Source organism: Annulohypoxylon maeteangense (assembly GCF_022496945.1).
Source record: "Annulohypoxylon maeteangense strain CBS 123835 unplaced genomic scaffold GGS22scaffold_26, whole genome shotgun sequence".
Lineage (NCBI taxonomy): Eukaryota > Fungi > Ascomycota > Sordariomycetes > Xylariales > Hypoxylaceae > Annulohypoxylon > Annulohypoxylon maeteangense.
Genome location: NW_025953273.1, coordinates 192,052 through 214,676, shown reverse-complemented (window position 1 = coordinate 214,676; position 22,625 = coordinate 192,052). Strand labels below are relative to the sequence as shown.

General features: G+C 47.8%; 10 protein-coding genes and 1 non-coding gene across 11 annotated transcripts; 6 read left to right on the top strand and 5 right to left on the bottom strand.

Moving 5' to 3' along the window:
* Positions 1–199: 199 nt before the first annotated feature.
* On the top strand, positions 200–2,341 carry GGS22DRAFT_174963 (MFS general substrate transporter). The gene is made up of 2 exons (XM_047963180.1): positions 200–1,506; positions 1,565–2,341. Exons 1-2 carry the CDS (start codon positions 503–505, stop codon positions 2,163–2,165), a joined length of 1,605 nt encoding a protein of 534 aa, XP_047814312.1. The 5' UTR covers positions 200–502; the 3' UTR covers positions 2,166–2,341.
* Positions 2,342–2,368: 27 nt separating this feature from the next.
* On the bottom strand, positions 2,369–3,693 carry GGS22DRAFT_174962 (uncharacterized protein). Its single transcript, XM_047963179.1, has one exon. It carries the CDS (start codon positions 3,455–3,457, stop codon positions 2,390–2,392), a length of 1,068 nt encoding a protein of 355 aa, XP_047814311.1. The 5' UTR covers positions 3,458–3,693; the 3' UTR covers positions 2,369–2,389.
* Positions 3,694–3,819: 126 nt separating this feature from the next.
* On the top strand, positions 3,820–6,000 carry GGS22DRAFT_84309 (major facilitator superfamily transporter). The gene is made up of 3 exons (XM_047968249.1): positions 3,820–4,181; positions 4,245–4,491; positions 4,544–6,000. The coding sequence occupies exons 1-3, from the start codon at positions 3,878–3,880 to the stop codon at positions 5,484–5,486; spliced, it is 1,494 nt and encodes a 497-aa protein (XP_047814310.1). The 5' UTR covers positions 3,820–3,877; the 3' UTR covers positions 5,487–6,000.
* Positions 6,001–6,105: 105 nt separating this feature from the next.
* GGS22DRAFT_182321 (DUF580-domain-containing protein) lies at positions 6,106–8,075 on the top strand (the record flags this gene model as incomplete). Its single annotated transcript, XM_047963954.1, has 7 exons — positions 6,106–6,363; positions 6,414–6,471; positions 6,530–6,698; positions 6,770–6,887; positions 6,937–7,689; positions 7,747–7,792; positions 7,885–8,075. 7 exons carry the CDS (start codon positions 6,106–6,108, stop codon positions 8,073–8,075), a joined length of 1,593 nt encoding a protein of 530 aa, XP_047814309.1.
* A 429-nt stretch (positions 8,076–8,504) lies between these two features.
* Positions 8,505–11,614, top strand: GGS22DRAFT_174957 (uncharacterized protein). Its single transcript, XM_047963178.1, has one exon. The coding sequence runs from the start codon at positions 8,672–8,674 to the stop codon at positions 11,231–11,233; it is 2,562 nt and encodes an 853-aa protein (XP_047814308.1). The 5' UTR covers positions 8,505–8,671; the 3' UTR covers positions 11,234–11,614.
* GGS22DRAFT_t131 lies at positions 11,423–11,509 on the top strand. The gene has a single exon. It is a non-coding gene; the product is annotated as a tRNA-Lys (tRNA).
* A 200-nt stretch (positions 11,615–11,814) lies between the features above and the next one.
* Positions 11,815–14,293, bottom strand: GGS22DRAFT_174955 (uncharacterized protein). Its single transcript, XM_047963177.1, has 2 exons — positions 13,727–14,293; positions 11,815–13,579 (listed from the first exon to the last, which is right to left on the bottom strand). Exons 1-2 carry the CDS (start codon positions 13,804–13,806, stop codon positions 12,478–12,480), a joined length of 1,182 nt encoding a protein of 393 aa, XP_047814307.1. The 5' UTR covers positions 13,807–14,293; the 3' UTR covers positions 11,815–12,477.
* Positions 14,294–14,621: 328 nt separating this feature from the next.
* On the bottom strand, positions 14,622–15,265 carry GGS22DRAFT_174954 (dabb-domain-containing protein). The gene is made up of 3 exons (XM_047963176.1): positions 15,170–15,265; positions 15,000–15,110; positions 14,622–14,947 (listed from the first exon to the last, which is right to left on the bottom strand). The coding sequence occupies exons 1-3, from the start codon at positions 15,233–15,235 to the stop codon at positions 14,792–14,794; spliced, it is 333 nt and encodes a 110-aa protein (XP_047814306.1). The 5' UTR covers positions 15,236–15,265; the 3' UTR covers positions 14,622–14,791.
* Positions 15,266–15,585: 320 nt separating this feature from the next.
* On the top strand, positions 15,586–16,852 carry GGS22DRAFT_84285 (uncharacterized protein). The gene has a single exon (XM_047968248.1). The coding sequence runs from the start codon at positions 15,654–15,656 to the stop codon at positions 16,647–16,649; it is 996 nt and encodes a 331-aa protein (XP_047814305.1). The 5' UTR covers positions 15,586–15,653; the 3' UTR covers positions 16,650–16,852.
* Positions 16,853–17,455: 603 nt separating this feature from the next.
* Positions 17,456–18,241, bottom strand: GGS22DRAFT_193241 (uncharacterized protein; the record flags this gene model as incomplete). Its single annotated transcript, XM_047965362.1, has 1 exon — positions 17,456–18,241. One exon carries the CDS (start codon positions 18,239–18,241, stop codon positions 17,456–17,458), a length of 786 nt encoding a protein of 261 aa, XP_047814304.1.
* Positions 18,242–19,157: 916 nt separating this feature from the next.
* GGS22DRAFT_84282 (putative GMC oxidoreductase) lies at positions 19,158–21,357 on the bottom strand. Its single transcript, XM_047968247.1, has 4 exons — positions 21,069–21,357; positions 20,196–21,018; positions 19,556–20,138; positions 19,158–19,464 (listed from the first exon to the last, which is right to left on the bottom strand). Exons 1-4 carry the CDS (start codon positions 21,276–21,278, stop codon positions 19,254–19,256), a joined length of 1,827 nt encoding a protein of 608 aa, XP_047814303.1. The 5' UTR covers positions 21,279–21,357; the 3' UTR covers positions 19,158–19,253.
* Positions 21,358–22,625: the final 1,268 nt, after the last annotated feature.

The following is a 22,625-nucleotide window of genomic DNA, read 5'->3' as shown; positions in this document are numbered from 1 at the left end:
CAATTTGTATGGTTTATACCTAAAAGGGCAGCCAAGACTCAAGTCGTGCATATTAGTGGGTCTGGATTGAATTTCTCTTACTTCTTACTCGCTGATTATTAGCCAATCAGAGACTAAATAAGTCTAACATGTGTTACCAAGTATCCTCTTTAATAGCCATAACATCCACAACATCCGCAAGGGTCAATCACATAATTCAACCGATTTCTCAATGTGGTGGCCAAGAATCATTTCTCGCAGACTGACGACGTTGACACCGATTTTTCTGTGTCAATCTTATTAATACAATTCTGACTCAACATAGTAAAAGTTTCCTTAACCCGTCCATATATAAACTCTTACGATGGCTCTATTAATATCCTCCTCTCTCCAAGTTTATTGGACTTTGGTTTTTAAGGGGCTTCTCATAGGCTTGCTCATTGGTCTTCACCCGCTATATCCTTGATATCCGGATTAGTTATATACCTAGGTACCCATACATACCGACCGTTCATAAATCAACATGGCCGTACCGGCGGAGGCCGGAAATGGCGTATTCGTTGAAGCCTCCGAAGTCCGTGAAGACGGCAACACCGAAAGCTTTAGCAAAGCCGATATCGAGCGTCTAGGTCGCGAGAGACCTGATACACTCTCCAACTGGGCCGCCGAAGCCGGCTTCGTCTTCGCTATCGTGTCTTCGTTATGTATGAGCGAGTACTTCATTAGCGGTTTCAACATCGTCCTACCCGCGATCACCGAATCATTACAGATCCCGGAATCACAACAAACATGGCCAGCCGGTGTCATAAACTTGACTACCGCCGCCCTTCTCCTTCCGTTCGCCCGTCTCTGTTCTCAACATGGAGGTCGAAATCTGTTCCTAGGTGGTCACATCTGGCTCCTGATCTGGTCGATCATATGCGGTTTCAGCAAGAACCCAATTATGTTGATCGCGGGTCGTGCGATGCAAGGCATTGGAGCTTCTGCGTTTCTTCCGGCGGGCCTGACGCTCCTGGGACAGACATACCGGCCAGGACCGCGCAAGAACTTCGTGTTCAGTCTGTACGGTGCAGCAGCTTGCATAGGGTTCTATTTCGGTATTATCCTAGGCGCTGTGACTGGACAACTCGCTAATTGGAGAGTGTACTTCTTCGTCGGATCTGGTTTCGTGTTTCTTCTAATCGTTACTGGCTTCTTCACTATCCCGCGGCACCTCGGACATGACGGCCCCGAAGTTCGTATGGATTGGTGGGGTGCCTGCACCATCGTCCCGGGACTAGTCCTTGTCGTTTTCGCGCTCACAGACGGAGGCAATGCGCCAGAGGGCTGGAAAACACCTTACATCTATGTCACCTTCGTAATTGGCAGTCTTCTCCTTTGCGCGGCGGTATATGTGCAAGGGTGGGTCTCAGCTCAACCGCTAGTTCCCATTGATCTATTCCGCCCAAAGTATATGAAGCGGATCTCTGGCTTCACATTCTGCGGTTTTGGCGTTTTCTCCATCTTCTTATTCTATGCTAGCTTTTAGTAAGTTACCATCCATATTTCACGCCATTGCTAAACCCACACTAACAGCAGTAATTAGTATCCAGAATGTTCTGCGTGCAACCCCTTTACAGACTGCAGTGTGGTTCATCCCGCTAGCTCTTGGTGGCTTCATATTAGCAATTACCGGGGGATTCGTCCTGCACATATTATCTGGGCAAATATTACTATATGTTTCTTGCGTAGGTTACCTACTTTGCGTCATGTTATTCCCTTTAATCCCATCACAAGACGGACCAGACAAACTTTCGTCCGGTCACATCTATTGGGCGTATATATTTCCGTCTATGATATGCGGTACCATAGGTATAGATATCACCTATAACGTGACGAACGTCTTCACCACAACTGCGATGCCAAGGCGTTTACAGGCCACTGCCGCCGGGTGGGTGATCAGCCTCGGGTACCTAGGGATGGCATTTTGGCTCGGCGTAGCAGAACTGGCCGTCTCGTCTTGGGCTCGTTCCCACCCGGAGGAGAATCCCACTCTCCGTGAAAAGTACCAGGTCGGATTTTGGACTGGTCTTGGTTTGGCTGGCGTCGTCTTAGCGTGTGCTGCGACGACGCGAATTGGCCAAGCGTCAGCTGAGTTAACCGCTGACGAAAAAGATGAATTAGAGAAGAATATGGCACAGCAATAAACCGCTAAGTACATCTCATTGCCACATTGTACATAGACATGATAGATGTAAGGTTGGATATTTTTGAAGGGCTTACCGGAATACCCCTCTTATTGCCTTGGCGTTATTGGCGGCCATTGGACCGACACCTGTATTAGCGATAAAATAAAGGCGAATGCATTCTATTCCTACTACTGTAAATTAATGCGCGTCGTTCTTTCACACGCTAGTCTCTCCATCACCGTTTACCACGTAACCCGAAACTCTCGCACATCGTCTTTCCCTTCGCGGTTCAATATTTCACGGTCGCGCCCCCATTCAAACAAGCAAGATCCACAGCTAGACATCATACCAAACACCTTCATTTTGATGATAAATGAGGTGTCCGATTCCTCGTCAATGAAGACATCCAATACTAAACCTTGGTGGAGCAGGCACAAATCCAACTTGTCATCGACGTCAATATGTTCCAGTATTAACTTTCGAGCGTCATCGCATCCTTTGACAATCCGCCTTGCCCTCTCCATCATCTGCGTTTTAGTAATCCCGCTTGAACAAATCCATGGCTGTTTCCAATATTTTTGACTAATAGCCGTCATCTGCGGCCTCCACTTCCGGAATCTCCAACCAGGTGGGCAGAAAACGCGGTATATTCTTTCTGGTTTTATTCGGTCGTCGAATGGCAGGAAAAATATTTCCAAAGGCTCCCTGCGACTAATGGTCCTCTCGAAACTTGCATGTCGCCGTTCTGGTAATACTGGAGAGCCATAGTAATACAGCCTTTCTGTCCTTTCCTGGAAGCGAGATGACATAAGAGCATCAAAAACTTTTTTCGAAGTAAGAAGTTGTGTGATAGCCTGGTCTACCGTATGCAATGCTCCCCCGGGATTTATTTGAACGGCGTCGTTTGCGGAGCAACTCTCGATCCGCATGAAAAGACCCTTCTCGGGAAATTTGAGGTCTATAAATAATGGCAGGATCTTGTCATTGAGGTCCGAGCGGTATTCTTCGTTGATTTTACCCCTTGGGACGGATGTACTGGCTACGCCTAGCAGAAATCTGATCTGCGAATTGGGAATAGAGACGACTTGAAGGTCGGAATTCCGAAGGGAACGGTTGCCGATGTATATAGCCAGCCATCGTTTGTAAGAGTACGGCAGTTCGGATGGTAACCTCATGCCTGGTGCGTCTTCGGATGCGTATGAAGACGTGTCAAATTCCTTCGGGGTATAAGGATTAGCTGCCCCTTGCCGTTCTATCTCTTGCTGAACTTCGGATAGCCTCACTGGAACAAACGTCATGTGCTTCTCCATATCGTATTGTGATGAGAAGTAGCCACTATTAGATAAAGGCTGATCATACGATACTGGAGTGATGTAAAGGTGGCTGAATGGGAAATAGTAGAGTTTGAAAACATCACAACATCAATTAAGATATCATTATCTTCCATTCTAACCTTCCCCAGACTCCTTAGGTATCTCCTTCTGAATCGAAACAGTCAAGCAGTTGGGAAGCGGTAGTCCTGTATATACACTTAGCTGAATATCAGGATATGTACTTAGACCAAAATATTGATATAGAAGCTTTCTTACATTAATCAAGGCTCCTTATCTACTAATCTAATTCCCCACATTTCTTACGCATGATAATATCCAAACCCGTTGAACACTTGAGCTTGCTGTCGTAAACAACCTCTATTCACTCTTTATAATTATTTTAACATCTCTTGCACTATGGATGTCGCACGCGATGATGTGGACATCCCAATATCTGAGACGCGCCGTCGTCCTCGTCCAAAATTGGCGATAGCGCCCCTTTTAGGTTTGATACTCCTAGTTAATTTATCGGCAAGTCTTTATCAGTTACCACTGAACCGAATTATCGAGAGACGTCTCTGTCGGGATTACTACAAAATCCACGATCCATCCGTCATCGACAACGATGGAGATATCAATGAGACGCTCTGCAAAATTGATGACGTCCAGAAGAGTTTGGCTTGGGTAGTAGGTATTATGGAAACATTATGGATCGTTGGTGGTGAGTTACGCTTCGCCGGGGTCTAGGGTGCTCTATTATCCAGCTGAACTGATGCGAGTCTAGATTTCGTTATGACCATTCCCTTGGGATTTGTGGCCGAGAAATATGGCCGCAGAACGGTCCTTTGGCTTAATATCGTCCCGAGACTATTTTTGCTTTCTTGGGTCCTCATGGTCGGCTATTTCGAAGAGAGTCTGCCTCTAAAAGCAATTATTGTTGGCCCGTGCCTCTCCGTTCTTGGCGGTAACTGCGTCCTGAATTCTATCGTTTATGCTCTCGCAGCTAGTTTGACAGATGACAACGTCGTTAGGTAAGGATTTTGTGAACATGTGATGGTTTATTGGCTGACCTTGACGTCTCAGAGCAACTTATTTCAGTTGGACAAATGCGATATCATACGTGGTAACGTTTGTTGGTCCTGGTCTTGCTGGTGCAACTATGACTTTGAACCTCTTTCTTCCTTTATTGATAGGTATCTGCCTCTTATTGTTAGCCATACCTACGATATCACTGCTTGCAGATCCTACGCATAACCCATCAGCACCGGAAGATGAGCAGCGTCGACCTCTCATATCATCCCCGACTTTGAAGGCGCAAAATTCCAATAGCAGCATATTAAAGCCCATCGTTAAACGTTTCCATACTCTCCACTCTATCATCAGAAGTCATCCTAGGAATCTAATCCTTCTACTTATTAGCTTCTTCTTCACTTCCCTCGCAAGTTCCGATACTACTCTTCTCGCTCAATTTATATCAAAAAGATATCACTGGGAATTTGCGTCGGCGGGGTACCTTTTATCTGCTAAGGCTATCGTAAACTTCACACTCCTCACATTTGTTATCCCGGGAATTCTCAGGGCCAGAGGTACACAGGGACCGAATCAACCCCCAACGCTGTCCGACTGGGATAATGTCCAGTACTCACGGATTTGCTTGGTCATCTCCGTAATAGGTGCACTTGCTATCGCGCTCTCAATCACGCCTTCGCTTTTATTTCCTTCTTTACTGCTATATTCTCTCGGATCCGCGCTTCCGGTGTTCAACTTAGGCTTGTTGAAGTCCCCATCGGTAGCACCTAAGGATGATAATCGGCCAGCGGATACGACAGAGCCAGAAACCCATATCTTCTCCATCGTCATGATGGTAAAAATCCTAGGTTCCTTGATAGGTGCTCCATTGATGGCTGCATTATGGGTTAAAGGTATCTCGACAGGCATTTATGGGATACCTTATTATGTGAGCGCATGTTTGTATACATGCGCAAGCGTTGTTTTCCTCGGAGTTAGAGTGCAACGAGGTCGGTGATGTAGCGGATGCACGGCACGGCAATACAGATCCGAATAATGTATAAATTTCTTGGTGGTGACCAAGATTTAATAGTTTCATGACCCATCCATGGTAACGTGCGATACAAGCTGACATTGATTCGTCTATCCACTTCCCGTTTGTTGTGGGACGACTGTGACGCCATCGACATGAGGGGCTACCAATGAATAGTGCGACAGTGTTGGACTTGAAAAGAATAGGGATAGACTGAATCTTCTCAAGTTTAGACTGTGAAGAACTGGGAAGAGCCTAAGTTGTCGGTAACTCCAATCCATATGGCTATTTCCAAAATAATCTTCACAAACTTTAGCTAGTGCGGCTATGATGTCAATCTTCTGTCTTTGGGGAAACAGCATTATTAGTAGGTGTCGATAGTAGGTGCTACAGGTAAATTTGGAGCGCTGAAACATCTCATTCCTCAACAACATTTCTTTGTCCACCTTAGCACAACATCAATATCCGTTTCACTTGGTTTTCCTTCTGTGAGTACCTCATCCTTTTCTAGAAAACTTACCTTGATGCTACTATTTTCTGATTGAGTTAATTAACAAGAGAATACTCGACCGTCGCGTAGGGTTTGTATTCATCAAATTCATTGATGACGGACGATCGACCCCGCGGCGAAGCTGCCGCCTACTTCAATGCGCAGCAAGCGCCTAATCCAGCTGGACAGCCCCAATATGGACAACAACCTCAGTATGCCCCGCCGCCTCAGTATGGGCAGCCCGGTCCTCAGGGGCCGACTCCGGGTCCGGATCCGAACTACACAAATGGCTATGGTAACGAGAAGCCCATGTTTGAACAGACCTTTAAACTTGAGAGTCCTAAATACAACGATATCTGGGCTGGAATTCTTGTGTGTAGTGCTGCCAATCCAGTACTAAGATTTAATATTAACGAATTTAGTTCCTGGCTGTCTGCGCGGGCTTCGTAGCGGTTTCAGGCATTTCTATCAATGGCTATGGTTAGTGGAATTGCTAATCCCAGCTCAAGTTACTGCACCTCATACTCACTTACCATAGCTTCATCGAAAAGTTTCCAGGGAGGTGGAATTTACGATTCTGGATCAAAAGTCGGCCTCAACACGAATACCCTCATTCTATTTGCCTTCTGTCTTTGTGTCGCAATTGTGTTCAGTTATGTTTACGTACTTTTGGCTCGCCAATTTCCCAAACAATTCATATGGATAACGTAAGTCAATTCAGAAGCCCCATAGAAGAATATGACATACCTACTAGGTACCTAAATACTGATTGTCGCAGTGGTATTCTCAATATTGTCTTTGGTCTGGTTACGGCAATATATATGTTAACGCGACACTATTACTCTGGCGGTATCGTATTTTTGATCTTCGTTGCCTTCCTAATATTTGCGTTCATTGTAAGACTACCCCCATACTTATCTACACTTTTTCTCACTGATTCTTTAGACTTGGATCCCGCGAATCCCTTTTAGCGCCCTCATGCTCAAAACAGCTGTCGATGTCTCAAAGAGTTATGGCCATGTTTACCTCGTTAGCGCACTTGGTGGCCTATGCGCGACAGCTCTCGCTGCATGGTACTCTGTCACCCTCGTAGCGGTATATGCGAAATACTCCCCGGGGCAAAATCCGGCTTGCGCTGAGGGGGCTGGCGGCTGCAGCAATGCTAAAGTTAAGGGACTAATCGTTTTCATCACTTTCGCCATGTATTGGATATCGGAATGGTTGAAAAATACTATCCACACAACAATTTCTGGAGTTTACGGATCCTGGTATTTCCACCCACAGAACCTCCCTAGGGGTGCCACCCGAGGCAGTCTCCGAAGAGCACTTACATATAGCTTTGGTTCCATTTCTCTTGGTTCGCTAGTGGTGGCTATTATCAACTTTCTAAGACAACTATGTTCAGTTGCTCAGCGGAATGAAGCTGCCGAAGGTAACATAGTGGGCATGGTTATGTTCTGGATCCTGGGATGCATTATTGGGCTCCTAGACTGGGCAGTACAATTTCTCAATCGCTACGCCTTCTCCTATATCGCATTGTATGGAAAACCCTACTTCGCTGCCGCGAAGGACACATGGACTATGATCAAAGATCGTGGTATCGATGCGCTTGTCAACGAATGTCTCATCGGTCCGGTCCTCTCCATGGGAGCTACCTTTGTTGGTTATGCGACAAGTTTACTTGCGTATTTGTATCTTGTAAGGTTCCTCATGAAAATTGAGAGAGGAAGACGGCTTACTTACATTTTATCTTAGGTATTTACCAAGCCATCGTATAACTCTGACGGCTCTTATACCGCTGGTAAGTTTTTTTTCATAGGTCTGGGTTTGTATAAGCGAACGACCTGTCGGTGTAGTACCCCCTATGACCGATTGGCTAACTGGGTATAACAGTTGTAGTGGCGTTCGCGTTCCTCATCGGCTTGCAGATCTGCAACATCTTCACCACACCGATAAGCAGCGGCATCGATACGATATTTGTAGCATCGGCATGGGATCCGGAGGCCTTGATGCGGAACCATCCCGACTTGTATGGAGAGATGGTTCGAGTCTACCCGCAGGTCCAGGTAGCTATCCATACCTAAACGCTACTCCCGAGAGAAGGACGCGTGATTTGAAGGATTCTGTTCTATAGCACTGCGAGCAATCCCGTGCTACCGTTTAATTTAATCTAGCGGTCAGATCCATTGCGCTGCAGTAAAGTCCAGCATAATGCCGATTTGGAACTGGACGATGTAGATAGTAATAATCATTTAATGCGTCGGAACTTCTCTTCCTTAAAACGTTATTGCGGCAAAGTGATAATTTTTCTGCGACTATTGTTGAATAAATGCAGTAACTCACCCGGAGTGTGGCCTAAAAATAGGGGACCGCGGTCCCGAGAGGGCTGAGATCTAGGCCATGCAGCTAGCTCGATTCAGCTAAAACGTTCCCTGCAGTCGGACTCGCTCAATCAGTCTAGGCTGCAAACCCGGTCTGGTTACCTGATAGCTGGATACCAAGACCAACAGCATGACCTAGACCAGCAGCAATATCCGATCCTGTTAGGCACCGTAGCCGCATCGCACAATAGAAGTGACTCCCTCCGGACAGGCAAGGGGAATAATTATAGGCAACAATGTCTGCCTGCCTGTCTGTCTCATCCATCGCGACGTGATTTCAATTCGCGAGGTAGTATATTATGAGACGGTTTTACCCAAAATTCGGACTCGTAGTGCGGAGAAGTAGGTGTCCGGTTACGAGACCTGCACGAATCATTCTCAGCTCAGCCGCGCCACTAAGAAATTTCTCACCCTCATCCTCACTCTCATCTTCTCCCAAACACCTCTCACGAGGGCCTCAATCCCGCACCATGGCCTCCTCTAGCAACCCCTTCTCTACCCTCCTAACCCGCGACGCTCCCACAGCTCGTCTCGCCATATTACAGCCAGCCGAGGACCAGGACGCGCCTATCGAACTGACGCTCACGGAGGCCGTGCTTAAGGACACTTCGTATGAATGCATTTCGTACGACCGGTCCGCATCGGCGGCAGATACCACCGAAACAGTATCCGTAGACGGCGTGTCCCAAGCCATTCCCAAACACCTAGCCGACGCACTACGCACTTTCCGACGTAAGGAGCGTCCGCGCACGCTCTGGGCAGACGTTCTCGCGGGCCGCACCCCAGCGGAGCTAAGCGCGCAAGCAGGGACACAGCGCGCTGTCCTCGAGGGCGCCGAACGCACCCTCTGCTGGCTAGGCGCGGACAAAGGTTTGTCGACAACGAAAGCGTTCGCGACGATCGCGGAGATGGGCCGGCGTTTCGAGGACGCGTGTCGTAGTGTCGGGCTCGGGCCCGACGACAGGTTGTCTGCGGCGACCATGCAGCAGATGGAGGGGCTTCGGGGGAGTTTGATAAACAGCGGAGCGGGCGATTTGAATTCCTTTGACTTCGGCATTTGGGACGAGATTTATGATGTCTTTGGGGCCTCGTATTGGAGCTCGGTTCAGGCTGTGGCGGATATTGTGTTGGCGCGAGCGCCGGTTGTCGTGTGTGGGAGGAGTAATATTCGTTGGTCTTCGTATATTGCGGCTTCGCGCGCTATGCCGTTGTATCAAGCGAAGTTCTTTGGAGTGCCGATGTTGCCGTCTGTGTTTAAGGGGTTTGAGATCGCGAATCAAATCGAGATTGCGGAGAGGAGGAGGCGGTTGGGCGAGTCGATCGAGTTGTTGCCGATGGTGCAGACGGCGAGGGATTGCGGGCCGCGGGATGTGAGGGAGAGCGTGTTTTCGATGCTGCTTATTGCGACGCCGTCTAGGCGAGTGGAACATCACAATGCAGGCCCGCAGCCCTTGCCGACTATCGATTATGGGAAGACGCCGCAGCAGGTATTTACTGAGATGGCGCGATACTCGGTGCTTGAGCGCCAGGACTTGATGTTGTGGTATGCAGAGCGCCCTCCTTGCGCAAGGAGGTTGAAGGGGCTACCGAGCTGGGTCCCTGATTTTGGTGCCATGCCGCCCAAGATTGGTTCTTTATTTAATCCTATTAGTGGCATGCGACATTGGTGGGAGACAATCAGACCCGAGACAGCGAAGAAGCCGATCACCGTTTCCGAGGATAACGCGTTATGTTTACAGGCCCGACCACTCGATCGCATCGTCCATGTGTCGCCCATCTTCAACGCGGGCAACGCACGGCGACTATGTTATACCGAGTTCCAGAAACTACACGAGGCCATATCCTCTTCCTCAAACTCCTCGTCATCAGACTCTCCCTCGCCTCCCAATCCCTTTTCAAACGAACCCTTCACTACAACCACCCAACGCTTTTGGCGGACCCTAATCCTTAACTCCGGCGGCTCCAAGACCGCCTCCGACACGCTCGGCGATAACGTCGCACCACCCGATAGCCTCGGAAATGCCTTCGAGAGCATACTCGCGGAAGAGGGGATTTTAGCAGCCCTTGACTGCAGTATGCACGAGTTACAGCTACCAGAGAATGCAGCTCGGATGCGCGCTTCGCCGGAAATCATGTCACTTTTACCACGGTGCGGCAAGGCAGGGCCATACGAGGCCTTACTAGCTCACAACACGATCGGGCGACGTCTTTTCTGGACCCAAGGGGGACGGTTTGGGTTATCCGCTGTGGAGGATGTTAAGGCTATTGATCCAAATTTGGAACGGGATACGGAGCGTGGGAATGGAGATGGAAAGGAGGACGAGGAAGATGAGGTAGAGAAGAGGAGGATGCCGGAACTAGGGAGATTGATGAACGATCCAATGACGAGGATGATGATGGAGCAATTCCAAAACTATCTTAATGAACGGGATCCAAACATGGCACGTGTGCATGCGAAGGCTGTCCGCGGTGCGCTACCTGAGATGAGTGAGGATGCGTTGGGGCGAGTCGACGATGGTGTGAGAGGAGGAGATTTGGTTGTCGCTTGCGTGGGAGGCTTCTTTCCATATATTTTGCGACCTCAGCGGAAAGAGCCAGAAGTAAACGCAGAAGGAGCAGAGGCAGAAGTGGAAGGAGGCACCGCAGCAAAAACGGCAAAAGGGGCAAGTGAAGATGGGAAAGGAAAGAGCAACCTACAACCCACGGAAGCTACATCCGAAGACTCATCTACGTACGAGTTTGTGGGAGAGTGCTACCTTCACGGATCTATGCAGGGCGAAGACTTCCAATCCACCCGCTTCTTCGGACAGAAGTATTTCGACGTGGATGTGTCGAAACTTGTCGACATCAAGATCGTATAAGCCACATCTTAACATCTTACTAAGCCTTCAAAAGGAGAAAGGGATATTGAAAAGACAGAAAGCTAAAGGGAGTTGGCCCAGTGTGAGAAAGTAGCAAGTAATCATCTTAGACTTGCAAGTTTGCTCAACACACATATAAGTCCCACTTCCACACCATCATACAACCACACACACACATCTTACTCAAGTGCCCGCGTAGCTCAATGGCTAGAGCGTGTGACTTTTATTAGTAGAAAATAAATCCCAAGGCTGTGGGTTCGAGTCCCACCGTGGGCGGTCTTATTTTTGGTAACACTTAGCCTGTCTGGTATGAGTCTGTAAGCGGTAACCAACTTAGACGCCATACTTTTTATGTATACACGAATTTTGCTGCTGGTGTAATCGCCAAACTTTTTTAAACTTCAAAGGGCAAATCAAGTGAAATGGAATTTGTGCTTTCAGTTACCTAATTTTTGATTCGAGAAGTTTAAAGAGATTAGTGTACGGAAGTAGGGCTCATCTAATACGAGGTTAGTATAGTTGTTAATATACTGGACTCCACTGCTATTGCGGCTCCTCTTTCTGGTGGAGTTGGGTATAGACATCTAGATTCTAGAGTGGATAAGTTCCACTTCGAAAGGACCTATTAAGAAACCGAGGTATCCTCATGATCGCATTCCTTGCAGGCTACATATTCATACATATCGTCTCACCAAGCACACGAAGGATCCTAACATCGCTGTTATGCCCAGACAGAACACAAACCTTCATAAAAGTAACTCAACGGCAAATCCGTCCAACGTCGTATTAAAAGCAATCCTGGGCCTCGGGTTTGACCATAAAACCGCCCGCCCTATGCCCAAGCCGACAAATCACCTAACATACAAGTAGGACCATCCTAATCAAAATAGCCCTTACCTCTTCTTTCCTATTCTTCTGAAGTATCAAGCCATCGCAGGTAATACACGGTCAAAGCCGTGATCTGCGATTTGTATCCCCATGTATGCCTCCTCCAGGTCCAGGTTCCCGCCCTCGTACGATAAGAAAAACCATATCATCCAGTAGTAGGCGGGTAAAAAAGACAGTTGGTTGAACCACCCTTACCACTATTGTGCCATGGTTTAGTGGTATTTTATCTTGTCCGCGTTACGCCATTACAACACCATTCCATCCTATAATAGAAGCATGTAAAAGAAAACCTAGTAATCAACTGCGCACTGTTCAGGCCCACTCCCATTAGTGCCTGCTCCGTTGTCCGGCTGACTCTACTTCTTCTCCTCGAAGTAGAACTTGCCTAGCTTATCTCCATCTTTGCCGGAGGGGTTACCTAGGACTGGGGCGCGTGTGTTTTCTCCACTATCAAGACGTTCTCGGATGATGCGCTCGGCGGCTTCCCTTGTAGCAGGACCACCCACACCTTCACGGAGTGCGCTGGTTCGGGGTTGGCCGGGTTGAACGGGTACAGGTCCTCGGGTTGTGGTGTCGACAAAGACATCATCATCCGATGTACCGACGTGGCCGCCACCATCGACGGCCACACCATCGACGTACTTGGCTTGACGTGTCTCTGCTGCGGCGGATGCGCTGATAGGGGTGTCGTTTCCTATGTCGCGCATATCTCGATTACGATTCATGGCCTCTTGACTAAGACCAGAGCTGCTTCTTTCCAAGGCCCAGATGCCAGTTGCGCCAGCGGTACCGGGTAGAGGTCGGCGGTGATAAATGGGCCCACTGACTGTGCTGTTTGCGCCCTCGCCAAAGGCGACAAGGCTGGCGGTACCATCATCACTCATACGGTCTTCAAAGCCTCCAACCGAGCGACTTGATATGTCCTCGTCCATGGGGTCCATGGGGCCAGAGGTAGAGTCGACATCCATAGTGCGGTAGTTCGTATCCATGGACATGCCATCCTCATCGACCTCAGTCAGATCGGCGTCCATATCAGCGTCGGCAAATTGCTCCGCCTCAGTTGTGGTTCGCGCACCGACACTACCCGTCGCAGAAGCCGTACCAACAGTGCTTATCTTAGTCAAAGCTGTCGGCTGACCGTTCGAATCAAAGAAGGCGGGCGTTAGACCGGCAGCAGCCGCTGCTGCCTGTTGAGCGGCCGTTGGAACGGGCGCAGGCTGTGCGACATTGCCATTCCCGCCGTGTTGGTTTTGGTTAGGGGCGCGGAGAGTAGAAACACGTTCGAGGCCGGCAAGCCGGCTAATTCGATCAGCCCGTTCGGCTTCAAGGGAATTCGTAGATGAATGGTGTTGATGCCGGGGACCTCCGAGGTTATGGAAGGCATGGCCTCGATGGCCATCCTTGATAGCAGTCGTGGAGAGGGCGGAGAGGGAGGTTGTAGTACTCGTCGGCGTTCCACTGTAGTTGCTCAGATTAGAGAATGAAGGGCTGGATGGAGGACGGCCATATAGAACGGTAGGTACAGAGAAGCTGCGCGGGATGGCAAACTGTGTCGAGCATATGGGGGGTGCGGGTTCTGAGTATAAAGAGCCAAAAATAACATACGGCATATCCGACGGCGTCTCTGGGTTAGATGGCGGTGGAGGAACGTTGATAAGCATTGGCGCTGTCGGTTGCTGCGACATGGTTGCTGTTTTTATTACGATTATCGAGGAGAAAAGATGGAATGATGAGGAATAAGAATGATCGAGAATCGATTTCAAATTCGGATTAGCAGGTTCGCGTCGTTAGCGCGTCTCGGTTAGAACTCGGGAGGATGTTCGTCGCAGAAAGCAGGATGAGGATGTGATATGGGCTGATGTGATGGTTGATGGTTAATGGATGAAAGATGGTAAACGGTGGTGGATGGTGGGGTTTCGGAATAGTAGAGAAGAAGACAAGGGACTGTTTTGATCAGTCGCGGGCGTCAAGAAGATCGCCTCCTAATTGTTGAATTGACAGATTACCTATGTATCAATTAAGGAGGTTATGGTCGATTCTTTGTTGAAAACAAATCGGAATAGTGAATCAGGTTGGTTGGTTTAAAGTTGAAGAGAGGAAATATGGGTTAGAACCAAGAATGGAGGATGAACATATGAACATCGAACTGATGGTTTTTCGGTTGTAGCAGCTAATTGCGGGTTTGCAAACGATAGGTACAGTACCCCAGTACCCCCAGCATCCCAGTACCAGTTATCGTAGCAGTGCACCTAGCCTGCCTGCCTGCTGCTAGCTAAGGCTATTTGAGCTAAGGTGGGGGATGACGTAGGGCTGTTAATTAACCAACCCAGTTTAGTTTTAGTGCTTGTGCTTACGTGCAGTTTCCCAGCAACCTGAAGAATTCTAGATTCCTCCAATGTTCCTATCCATCCAAATTGTGCGTTCCTATGCATTCCAAAGTTGTGATTGAGATCTAAGGATATTCAAATTCCATAGTATTCAATCACCCATTATTATTCCTTTTCTTTTTCCTATCTATTCAAATTGGATAGATCACAATTTACAGTCCTCTGTTCCCTGTAGATACTTTAGACCATCGTTGCAAATTAATGGACGTCATCTTCAAACCACCTTTCAACTCCGACAAACGACAAACTCCTAATTGACACCCACTATACAAAGGTCTCAAACTTAGAACACTCCCGGAGTAAAATCGATAACTTGGACTTCCTCAAGTATGTCTCGGATACTCGCGGCGAATTCTAGTTGAGCAGGATCTTTCTCAACATGATATCTCCTATCGTCCTCATTCTCAAATTGAAGGATGAATGCGTGAGTCATCCCGTGCTATCACAGGGCGGGTCAGCTTGAAATCGGGACAATTAATGTAAGACTTAACCTGTTGACCCTCAAGGCTATTATCTTTTCCACCCCCTAGCACTTTCACGTAGGGCTTCTGAGATGCGGGATGGAGACAATTTGTCTCAAGATCTAGTACGCGCTGACAAGCCTGAATAGAGTCAGTCTACCTAGGTACCCACGTAAGTATCTGTGTTAACGATTACTCACGGCTTTGTCCTCGTCGGGCGGCACGAGCGCTTTGAATTGAAATTGTACGATATGATAGACTGTCATTGTGAGGATTATTGAAGTTTAGGGTTTTCATCTTTCTGGATGGGTTACATGATGTTCGATACCCATTCTTATATACTTTCGTCTTTCGTCAGCGACCTATTATCAAAGGTTGTCTTCTAGCACCAATAAGCTAACGGCTAAGTTCTTCTACGTACTCTGCGTAATTATGCGTAATTATGCAGCTATGCCCCCAATAATCGGCTACTGATGACCGATGGCAACCTTATTGGTTTAGCTGAGGGGGGGATCTTCAATCGCTAATCGGTCAACCTCCAATCTCCACTACCCTCTTCTTAACTCCGATTTACGACAATTACAATAACTGCCTAAATCAACAACATTGAAGTCAGAATCGGCATAAAATCTAAGATAAATCAGGCGTTCTTGGATATCTTAAAACTAGGTCTAATACGTCGATATGCGAAAAATCGACGGACCGGATGACGAGGAGTTAGGGGAATTAGAAGACAAGACGGAAACCCTCACTCTCCGCTCCAAACGTACAGAGAGGGCCCGGAAGAAGCAGGCGAAAAAGGTCAAAAACCCGAAATCTCAATCGCAAAATCTCTTGGACCTACCTTATGAGCTTGTCTTGGGTATCTTAACATATCTTCGACCTAGCGACATCTTCAACCTCCAACGAGTTAGCCGAGCTTTTCGTAATTTCATCATTCTGGATGAGCGTCGGATTGCCAGGTCTATCATAAGTTGGCGTTATGTCTGCTTAGAGAAATGCTTCCGGCTTCCTATCTTAATGAAACATATCGATCCCAACATCCAACCTTACGTCCAAAGTCTCGATCGGCAGGAGCTTCTTGTCATTCATAAGAAGCCCTACCTACATGTGCAGCCTCCCGATCCCGCGGAAATTTGCACGTGCTTAACTTGCTTACTGCGATGGTCATCCCTATGTCTAATCCCGGACTTCGCCCACTGGCAAAAACATCTGGATGCTGGGGAGCCCATTCCAATGATCCCCAGGGGAGTCAATCCTAAATGGAACCAGGTTCTAATATCATCAAATGCTGATATTGTACGCAAGGCTTTACACAGTCCTCTCTGGCACGCGCGGCTATTCGAGGCCCATTTAGACTCGACGACAAGATCTATTCGTCGCCAAGCCGCAAATAAAGGCAATAGGCGGCGACGTTTCCGGATGGAACAAGAAGACGTGGATTTGGGTTCAGACTTGTTCCTAGAGCGGAGTGGACCACCAAGCTTCGACTTTCCATTCCACAGAGACAATTATTATATGCTGGAAGCATACCTCCCAAACAGAGGCTGGAGCGTTGAATCGGAAAAGTGGATGTATATGCCAGCCGAACAGCACGATATAGACATCAACTACATCACTAAGTGGGCCGAAAGGGTGAAGACGAAGAATCAAGAAGCAAAGATTACGGAGGAGAAGTAAATGCAATATTAGAGAAAGATCTTGATCTATCTTTGGTTGCTCATTTCTGACTGAGGACTGCTGCTGATCAATATCGTAAAAGCTGTCTCCTATTTCTACCCCGCGTGGTGATCACTTCGGTTGTTCTATATTCAACCAGCATGTATCCAATATGTGCTGGCATTCATATTCCATCGGACTTACTAGGCACACCTGCATTACCCCCATTCTGGTTGATGGCTACTGGGGTTACCCGCGATCACTCAGACTACTCCCGTACAAATTGACATATACTTAGCAGCCATTTCACGGCCATGGCTGACGCCAGACAGTATATTCAGGACCCTTAATTGTTCGGTGATAAACACTTCATCAGCGATGTTCGGCGATAGCTGTTTTGGTGGCATTAAACGTAACAAGTTGTATTCTAAGGGGTGTGAGTTGGCAGAGGTGAACGTTGAGGTGAAAGGGGAGTGGAAAAGGTAGATGGTGTGGAAGAATAGTGCAGGTCAAGCAAAGCTAAGGGAAAGCGACACGAATATGGTGGACCAAAGGTGAAGTGATGGTTACGTTTCACTTGTCGAAGAGCGCGGAACCGAATAACACACCTCATTCAAGACAAACAACGCTAATATTCATATTTATAACTGCCTATATACAGCTTTATGATCCATTGATACACATCTCATCCCATTAGGAGGATCTCTAAGGGAATAGGTATCTCCCGAACCCAAACTCCTTGATTTTCTATATCATTCCATGTACCTAAGCCGCCCGCTGTCATGAAGCCCTCAACCCTATAACCACTGGATGATCCACCCTTATTATCATATCACAGCGCATTGCGACGAAGTACACCCCCGGTTTTTATACTTCGCATAACTCGATACCTCCCTCTCCAGGTTCCCCGTCGTCCGACTAAAATGCTTCCCCCTTATTTTATCTCGGAACGGCATCTCAGGTACTCGCGACGTCGGCGATTCCGTCCTCGTCCGACTCACGATATCGTTCTGGGTCTCGTGGTACATCATCGTCGCCAACTGCAGGTCCGTCGGCGGACTAAACGTAATAGTCTGAGACACCCGCTCTCCACTTCGTCTCTGCGTCTCCGCCTGCGTCTGTGTGTCCGTCTGCGTCTGCGGTCGCGCCACTTCTTCCTCTCGTCTAACCTCCACACCCCCCGCCTGCCCAAACGCCTCCCTCAACGTCCCCGGCGTCGCCCCCGCCCCAACCCCCACCGCACTCCGCTGCTCCGACCCCCTGCGTATCGTCGTCATGCGCTTCACCGTCCTCCTCAACCCGCCCAAATCCACCAGTTGCGGCTTCGTCGAATTGCGTCTCCCGCACCGCGCCGTGCCCTTCTCGATCGTCGCCTCGAAGCTCGACGCCGACGGGTACGCTACGCTTTCCCGTATCGCGACCGGGTCTAGATGCGGCCGTCTTTGGCTGTTGTGGTAGCTGGGCACTTTACCGAAGATCCATGCCCGCGATGCGAAGCTCGATTGTGAGGCGCGCGCTGTCTCGGCGACCGGGGGCGGCGGGGGGAGTGTCTGTGCGGAGTACACGCTGCTTGTGTCGTCGGAGGCGGCGGCGCTGGGGCGCCGGTCGTTCATTTTTTTTGGCCCGGTTGGTTTCTTCCTATGTAGCTTCACATTCACAGCAACGACAACATATATTTCCATAAACTCCCCATTTGGTAGGCAGTATAGTATAGTATAAGGTATCAAACCCAAAAAAAAACGATCAGGTTCGCAAATGCGGTCTTTTTCGGAATTCGAAGCAGCGAATAGATCGCCAGATTCCAGACTGGGGCGGCGCTCGTTAAAAAGACGTTCCTTATTGGTAGGATGTGCTGGGCCTGAATCACGGTCTTCGACGTGTTCTCACTTACGTGGCATGCCTTATGCGCTATAGCTCTGTCCCGCTGCTCCATTCACGACTCGTCAGGTGTGTGGTACCGGTGTTTCGTGGATAACTTGATTTGCGTCGCGAATGACACATGGGTTGTTGTGGGTTATGCTGGTTGCGTGACGCACCTTTGAGTAGTGAGATGGAGTGAGATGGAATGTGATGGCTTGGTTTACTTGTGGGGAGTATATGTTGAATCAGTTACCTGCTTTTGATCGCTTGCATTTTTGCGCATTTGTGGTGTTTGTTGCGTCTGCTTGGTTACTCCTATCTAACGGTAGGCAAGAGATGTTAGGCTTCATTTAAATTCGCAGCGCGAACGGTAGATTAATACCTAGGTAGGTACTCTATTAACCCATTTTGAAGTATATCTAGTATCTATCTGTTACTTATCATATGTTTGTTCTTAAGGTTATCGCCGTTTTAGGCAGTTTTGAATAATTGACAAGGCTCCCATTTTGTAGAGGGGATATCGGGTTCATCCTGTAGTCATGTGTAATGGACGAATCTGCGCAACTTAATTATGGATAGATACCTAGGTGTTTGCATGATAATGTTTAAAAGGACAAGGGGTAATATAATATAAAATAGCGACTTATACATATCGATATGTTTGATTCAGCTTCTTAGATCGACTTAGCAATTCATTTCAATACAGATTCCATCAACTCCCAATTGTTTCCGTTACCTAGGTATCTGCCCAATTCCCAACTCCCATCATTTCAACCCATGTATCTCCTTAATCAAATCGGCAGCCCGTTCCGCGAAGGCGTATACGGTAGTTTGCATGCTGGCGGTGCTAATTAGCGGGATGGCGCTCGCGTCTACTACACGCAGGTTCTCTACTCCGTAGACCCCTAGTCGCGTATCCACAACACCACCCTTGTCCTCTGGAAGCATGGCACAGCTGCCACATACGTGCCATACCCTGTCGTATTTTTTTTGTCAGCGACGTTGGCTACATGGTAGATAAAGAAATGAAGAATGAGGGGATCTTGGGAATAATGAAATGTACTGACGATGCTGCACTTGACTTAACATAGTCCTTAGTTTGGTCTAAGTCATTCATATCAAACGACGAATTGCTGCGGCGGAGGGGCTGCTTGAGTATCGTATTGAACGCAGGCGATGTGGCGATCGTTTCAATGTATTGTACATGGCGCGCATGGACCTCGAGGTCTAAGGGGTTTGACAGATAATTGGGATTAATGAGAGGAGATGCGCAGATCTGGTCGGAATTGATATGGACGCTCCCACGAGAAAGAGGCTGTGATAGCATTACGCTAAACGTAATAAATTTACCTTTCAGAGGACCTGTCGAACTCGACCCGGGCTCCATTGGGGTTGGAGGTTGCGATAGTGCGACAAGAAAGGTTCCTGACGGTTCCTTTGGGTTCAGCAGTGTTTTTTCTGTGGTATCGTAGTAGATACGGTCCCGAGCTTCGTCGGGCTGTTTCCCCAAGGTCGGTCTGTGTTGATCCAGTAGTTCCTTCAGCGTACGACGGCTATCGCCAGAAATACAATGAACCAAAGGCATATACGCGTATGCGTAAACACCAAGAGAGCCAAGCATGCCTGATCTATCAGATGCATATTCTTTCACTATCGTGTTGTGTCAATAACAGTTAGTCTTAGAGAAAATAGGTTCATATCGCGTACTAGATTTTCCAAGTGCTTCCGGATCGTGTCGTACCAGATCGTCGAGTGTGTCAATGTCGTCGGCTGCCTCGTAACTTACGTAACAACCTAGATGATCCTGTAGGTTTTCACCAACTTGGGGTAGATCCTTGATGACTTGAATCTTGTATTTCTCAAGTATTCTCGGGTTCCCTATTCCAGAAAGTTCTAGCAGTTTCGGGGACTGTAAAGCACCTGCGGCCAATATCACCTCCTTCGCAGCAATAGCAGTCTTTATCTTGTTGTTTTGTTTGTATTGAACTCCATAAGCTCTTGATTTCTGACTGCCATCGATGAGAATTTTCTCGGCTAAGGCGTTTGTATAAATGTGTAAGTTTTCCCGGTGCCTAATAGGATTATAATATGCCGAAGCAGCATAGCTTCGTTCCTTGGTCTCTGGATGTATACTTGCCATAGTACTGAACCCTCCCACAGAAGCCCCTAGAAAAGGGTCAGTGGGCATATAATATCCATTGCTCTTGAAAGCTTCTGTCCAAGCTTTCCGGATGGGATGAGAGCTGTCACCGGAAAAAGAGGCTTGTATTGGGCCTTTTGATGACTCGTTTCTCGAAGCCCACCCATCTATCCCTAACGAGTTTTTGGTGGCTTCGTCAACGTATGGTGATGTATATGCCTTTGCATAATATTGTTGAAGGGCGTCCCAATTCCACCCATCATTCCCCAAAGATTCCCAGGAGTCAACCAGGCTCTTAGAAGGAGGTATGAATACGTGAGAGTTGATGGCACTCGAACCCCCCAGCGCTTTGCCTTGATTTAAAGCCACACGTCTACCCCCAAGATTTAACTTAAACGGGGTTTAGTGACCAGATCCAACAAACAAAGAATTGGGCGTACCTGAGACTCGGTTTCAAAGGCCCAATCGGCTTTTGATCCGAGAAGAATTTGGAAAAAGGCTGGGGTGGTGATTCGGAGGTCCCCGGTCAGATCACCGCCAGCCTCTAAGACAAGAACCCGTTGGCTCGGGTCCTCGGAGAGACGGTTAGCTAAGACTAACCCGGCCGTCCCTCCGCCAATTATGACAAAATCGAAAAATTGAGTCGCCATGTCTTGGCTCAAACCCTACTACTTTTGCATATGAGAAAAGATGACAAGGGAACTTCGGGAGATATATTTGAAGAGTTTGTACAAATAAGCTGATGGCGTGTTCCGTTCCAAATTTAGAGCGGGGAATTTCTGCCTTGTGACACAAATACTCAGGGGGTCAAAGTCGCGGACTGTTGGTAAGATGATCCAATTATTAGGTAGGTTACACAAGCTAGGTAACCTTTTAGCCGTTGTTGGTACATTCGTAACCCAAGTCTATAGAATGATTCAAGACAAATGCAGGGACAACTATAGACTCTTCGAAGAATGGTATCAAGTGGTGGGTTTAAACGATATACCTAGTCTAATATTTGATCCCGCAGGATGCACGCCCAGTTTTGAGATGCCTTTTATCCAACCCGGGGTGCATCGCCATGTATGTAGTAGGTACCATCCCAGGATATCTTCCCAGCTGTTATGCCCCGCCACTGTCCGCGGTTAGTGTCGAAGGGTGTCGCAAATGGGAAAGCGTCTTGAGATAAGCGAGTTATCCTTCACTGAACCCTGAGTAAGTGCCAAATTACTTAAAACTACCAATCCCATTTTCGCCAAGTGTGTGATAAATTTGGATCTTCAACGTTTGTTTTTGATGTTTTGGTGTAGTAGTAGGAGTTGGTTAATTACTAGGTACCTAGGTAGTGTTATATAATTATGGCTTCGGAATCATTCCGCACCGTAATATGGAGGATTTTCGAATCGGCGACGGTATGAAAGAGATCGGCAGTCCGGCCGCTAAGGTTCAGGCAAGATGTAAAACAATAGGCAAGAACAGTCCCGTTGTTATTTCCGTGATATACTCGGATCCGTGTCCGTATCCGACTATCCGATACCTACCGATACGGTCGCATTTTATATATGAATAGGGTTAGGACCCGAGAATTGCATCTGTGGCCTCAGCAAACCTGGAGGATCAGCGTTGTCAATTCCACCTTCTTTTCTTGTCTTTGCCGACTACTTAATACGTAGTACTGACTTTGCTATGTGCCTCAAAGCCAAGGTTCTGTGCCATGTTCTAGGCTCGGCGATATCTTCCAAAATCCGCCTTGACCCAAAGCTCCCGACTAACCCATGCATCAACTCGAACTAAATCAGACCACCATGTCTACATACCTTGTCTTTAGGGCTAATTCTGCCTTAAACTCCTAGCATTCTCACATTTTATAGATCTGTACCAGACTTTCGCACTTATTGCCTACTGATATATCATTCCAAGGGGTTTTGGGACGTAATTTAATACCTAATGATTAAAAAGATAAGGTGGGTCAGATTACTTAAGTAGGTAATCATCACTTTGAATTGGGGTAAGGG

Bases quoted from the DNA above. Each gene is read 5' to 3' on its own strand.
- GGS22DRAFT_174957 (XM_047963178.1), top strand. From the start codon at position 8,672: ATGAGACGGTTTTACCCAAAATTCGGACTCGTAGTGCGGAGAAGTAGG.
- GGS22DRAFT_174963 (XM_047963180.1), top strand. From the start codon at position 503: ATGGCCGTACCGGCGGAGGCCGGAAATGGCGTATTCGTTGAAGCCTCC. The intron at 1,507-1,564 runs GTAAGTTACCAT...AGCAGTAATTAG, and splicing joins TTATTCTATGCTAGCTTTTA to TATCCAGAATGTTCTGCGTG.
- GGS22DRAFT_84285 (XM_047968248.1), top strand. From the start codon at position 15,654: ATGCGAAAAATCGACGGACCGGATGACGAGGAGTTAGGGGAATTAGAA.
- GGS22DRAFT_174954 (XM_047963176.1), bottom strand. From the start codon at position 15,235: ATGACAGTCTATCATATCGTACAATTTCAATTCAAAGCGCTCGTGCCG. The intron at 15,111-15,169 runs GTGAGTAATCGT...GACTCTATTCAG, and splicing joins CGCCCGACGAGGACAAAGCC to GCTTGTCAGCGCGTACTAGA. The intron at 14,948-14,999 runs GTTAAGTCTTAC...GCCCTGTGATAG, and splicing joins ATAGCCTTGAGGGTCAACAG to CACGGGATGACTCACGCATT.
- GGS22DRAFT_84282 (XM_047968247.1), bottom strand. From the start codon at position 21,278: ATGGCGACTCAATTTTTCGATTTTGTCATAATTGGCGGAGGGACGGCC. The intron at 20,139-20,195 runs GTACGCGATATG...ACAACACGATAG, and splicing joins GGAAGCACTTGGAAAATCTA to TGAAAGAATATGCATCTGAT. The intron at 19,465-19,555 runs GTCAGTACATTT...AAAATACGACAG, and splicing joins GTTAAGTCAAGTGCAGCATC to GGTATGGCACGTATGTGGCA.
- GGS22DRAFT_174955 (XM_047963177.1), bottom strand. From the start codon at position 13,806: ATGTCGCAGCAACCGACAGCGCCAATGCTTATCAACGTTCCTCCACCG. The intron at 13,580-13,726 runs GTATGTTATTTT...GAGCAACTACAG, and splicing joins GAGACGCCGTCGGATATGCC to TGGAACGCCGACGAGTACTA.
- GGS22DRAFT_174962 (XM_047963179.1), bottom strand. From the start codon at position 3,457: ATGGAGAAGCACATGACGTTTGTTCCAGTGAGGCTATCCGAAGTTCAG.
- GGS22DRAFT_84309 (XM_047968249.1), top strand. From the start codon at position 3,878: ATGGATGTCGCACGCGATGATGTGGACATCCCAATATCTGAGACGCGC. The intron at 4,182-4,244 runs GTGAGTTACGCT...ATGCGAGTCTAG, and splicing joins AACATTATGGATCGTTGGTG to ATTTCGTTATGACCATTCCC. The intron at 4,492-4,543 runs GTAAGGATTTTG...TTGACGTCTCAG, and splicing joins ACAGATGACAACGTCGTTAG to AGCAACTTATTTCAGTTGGA.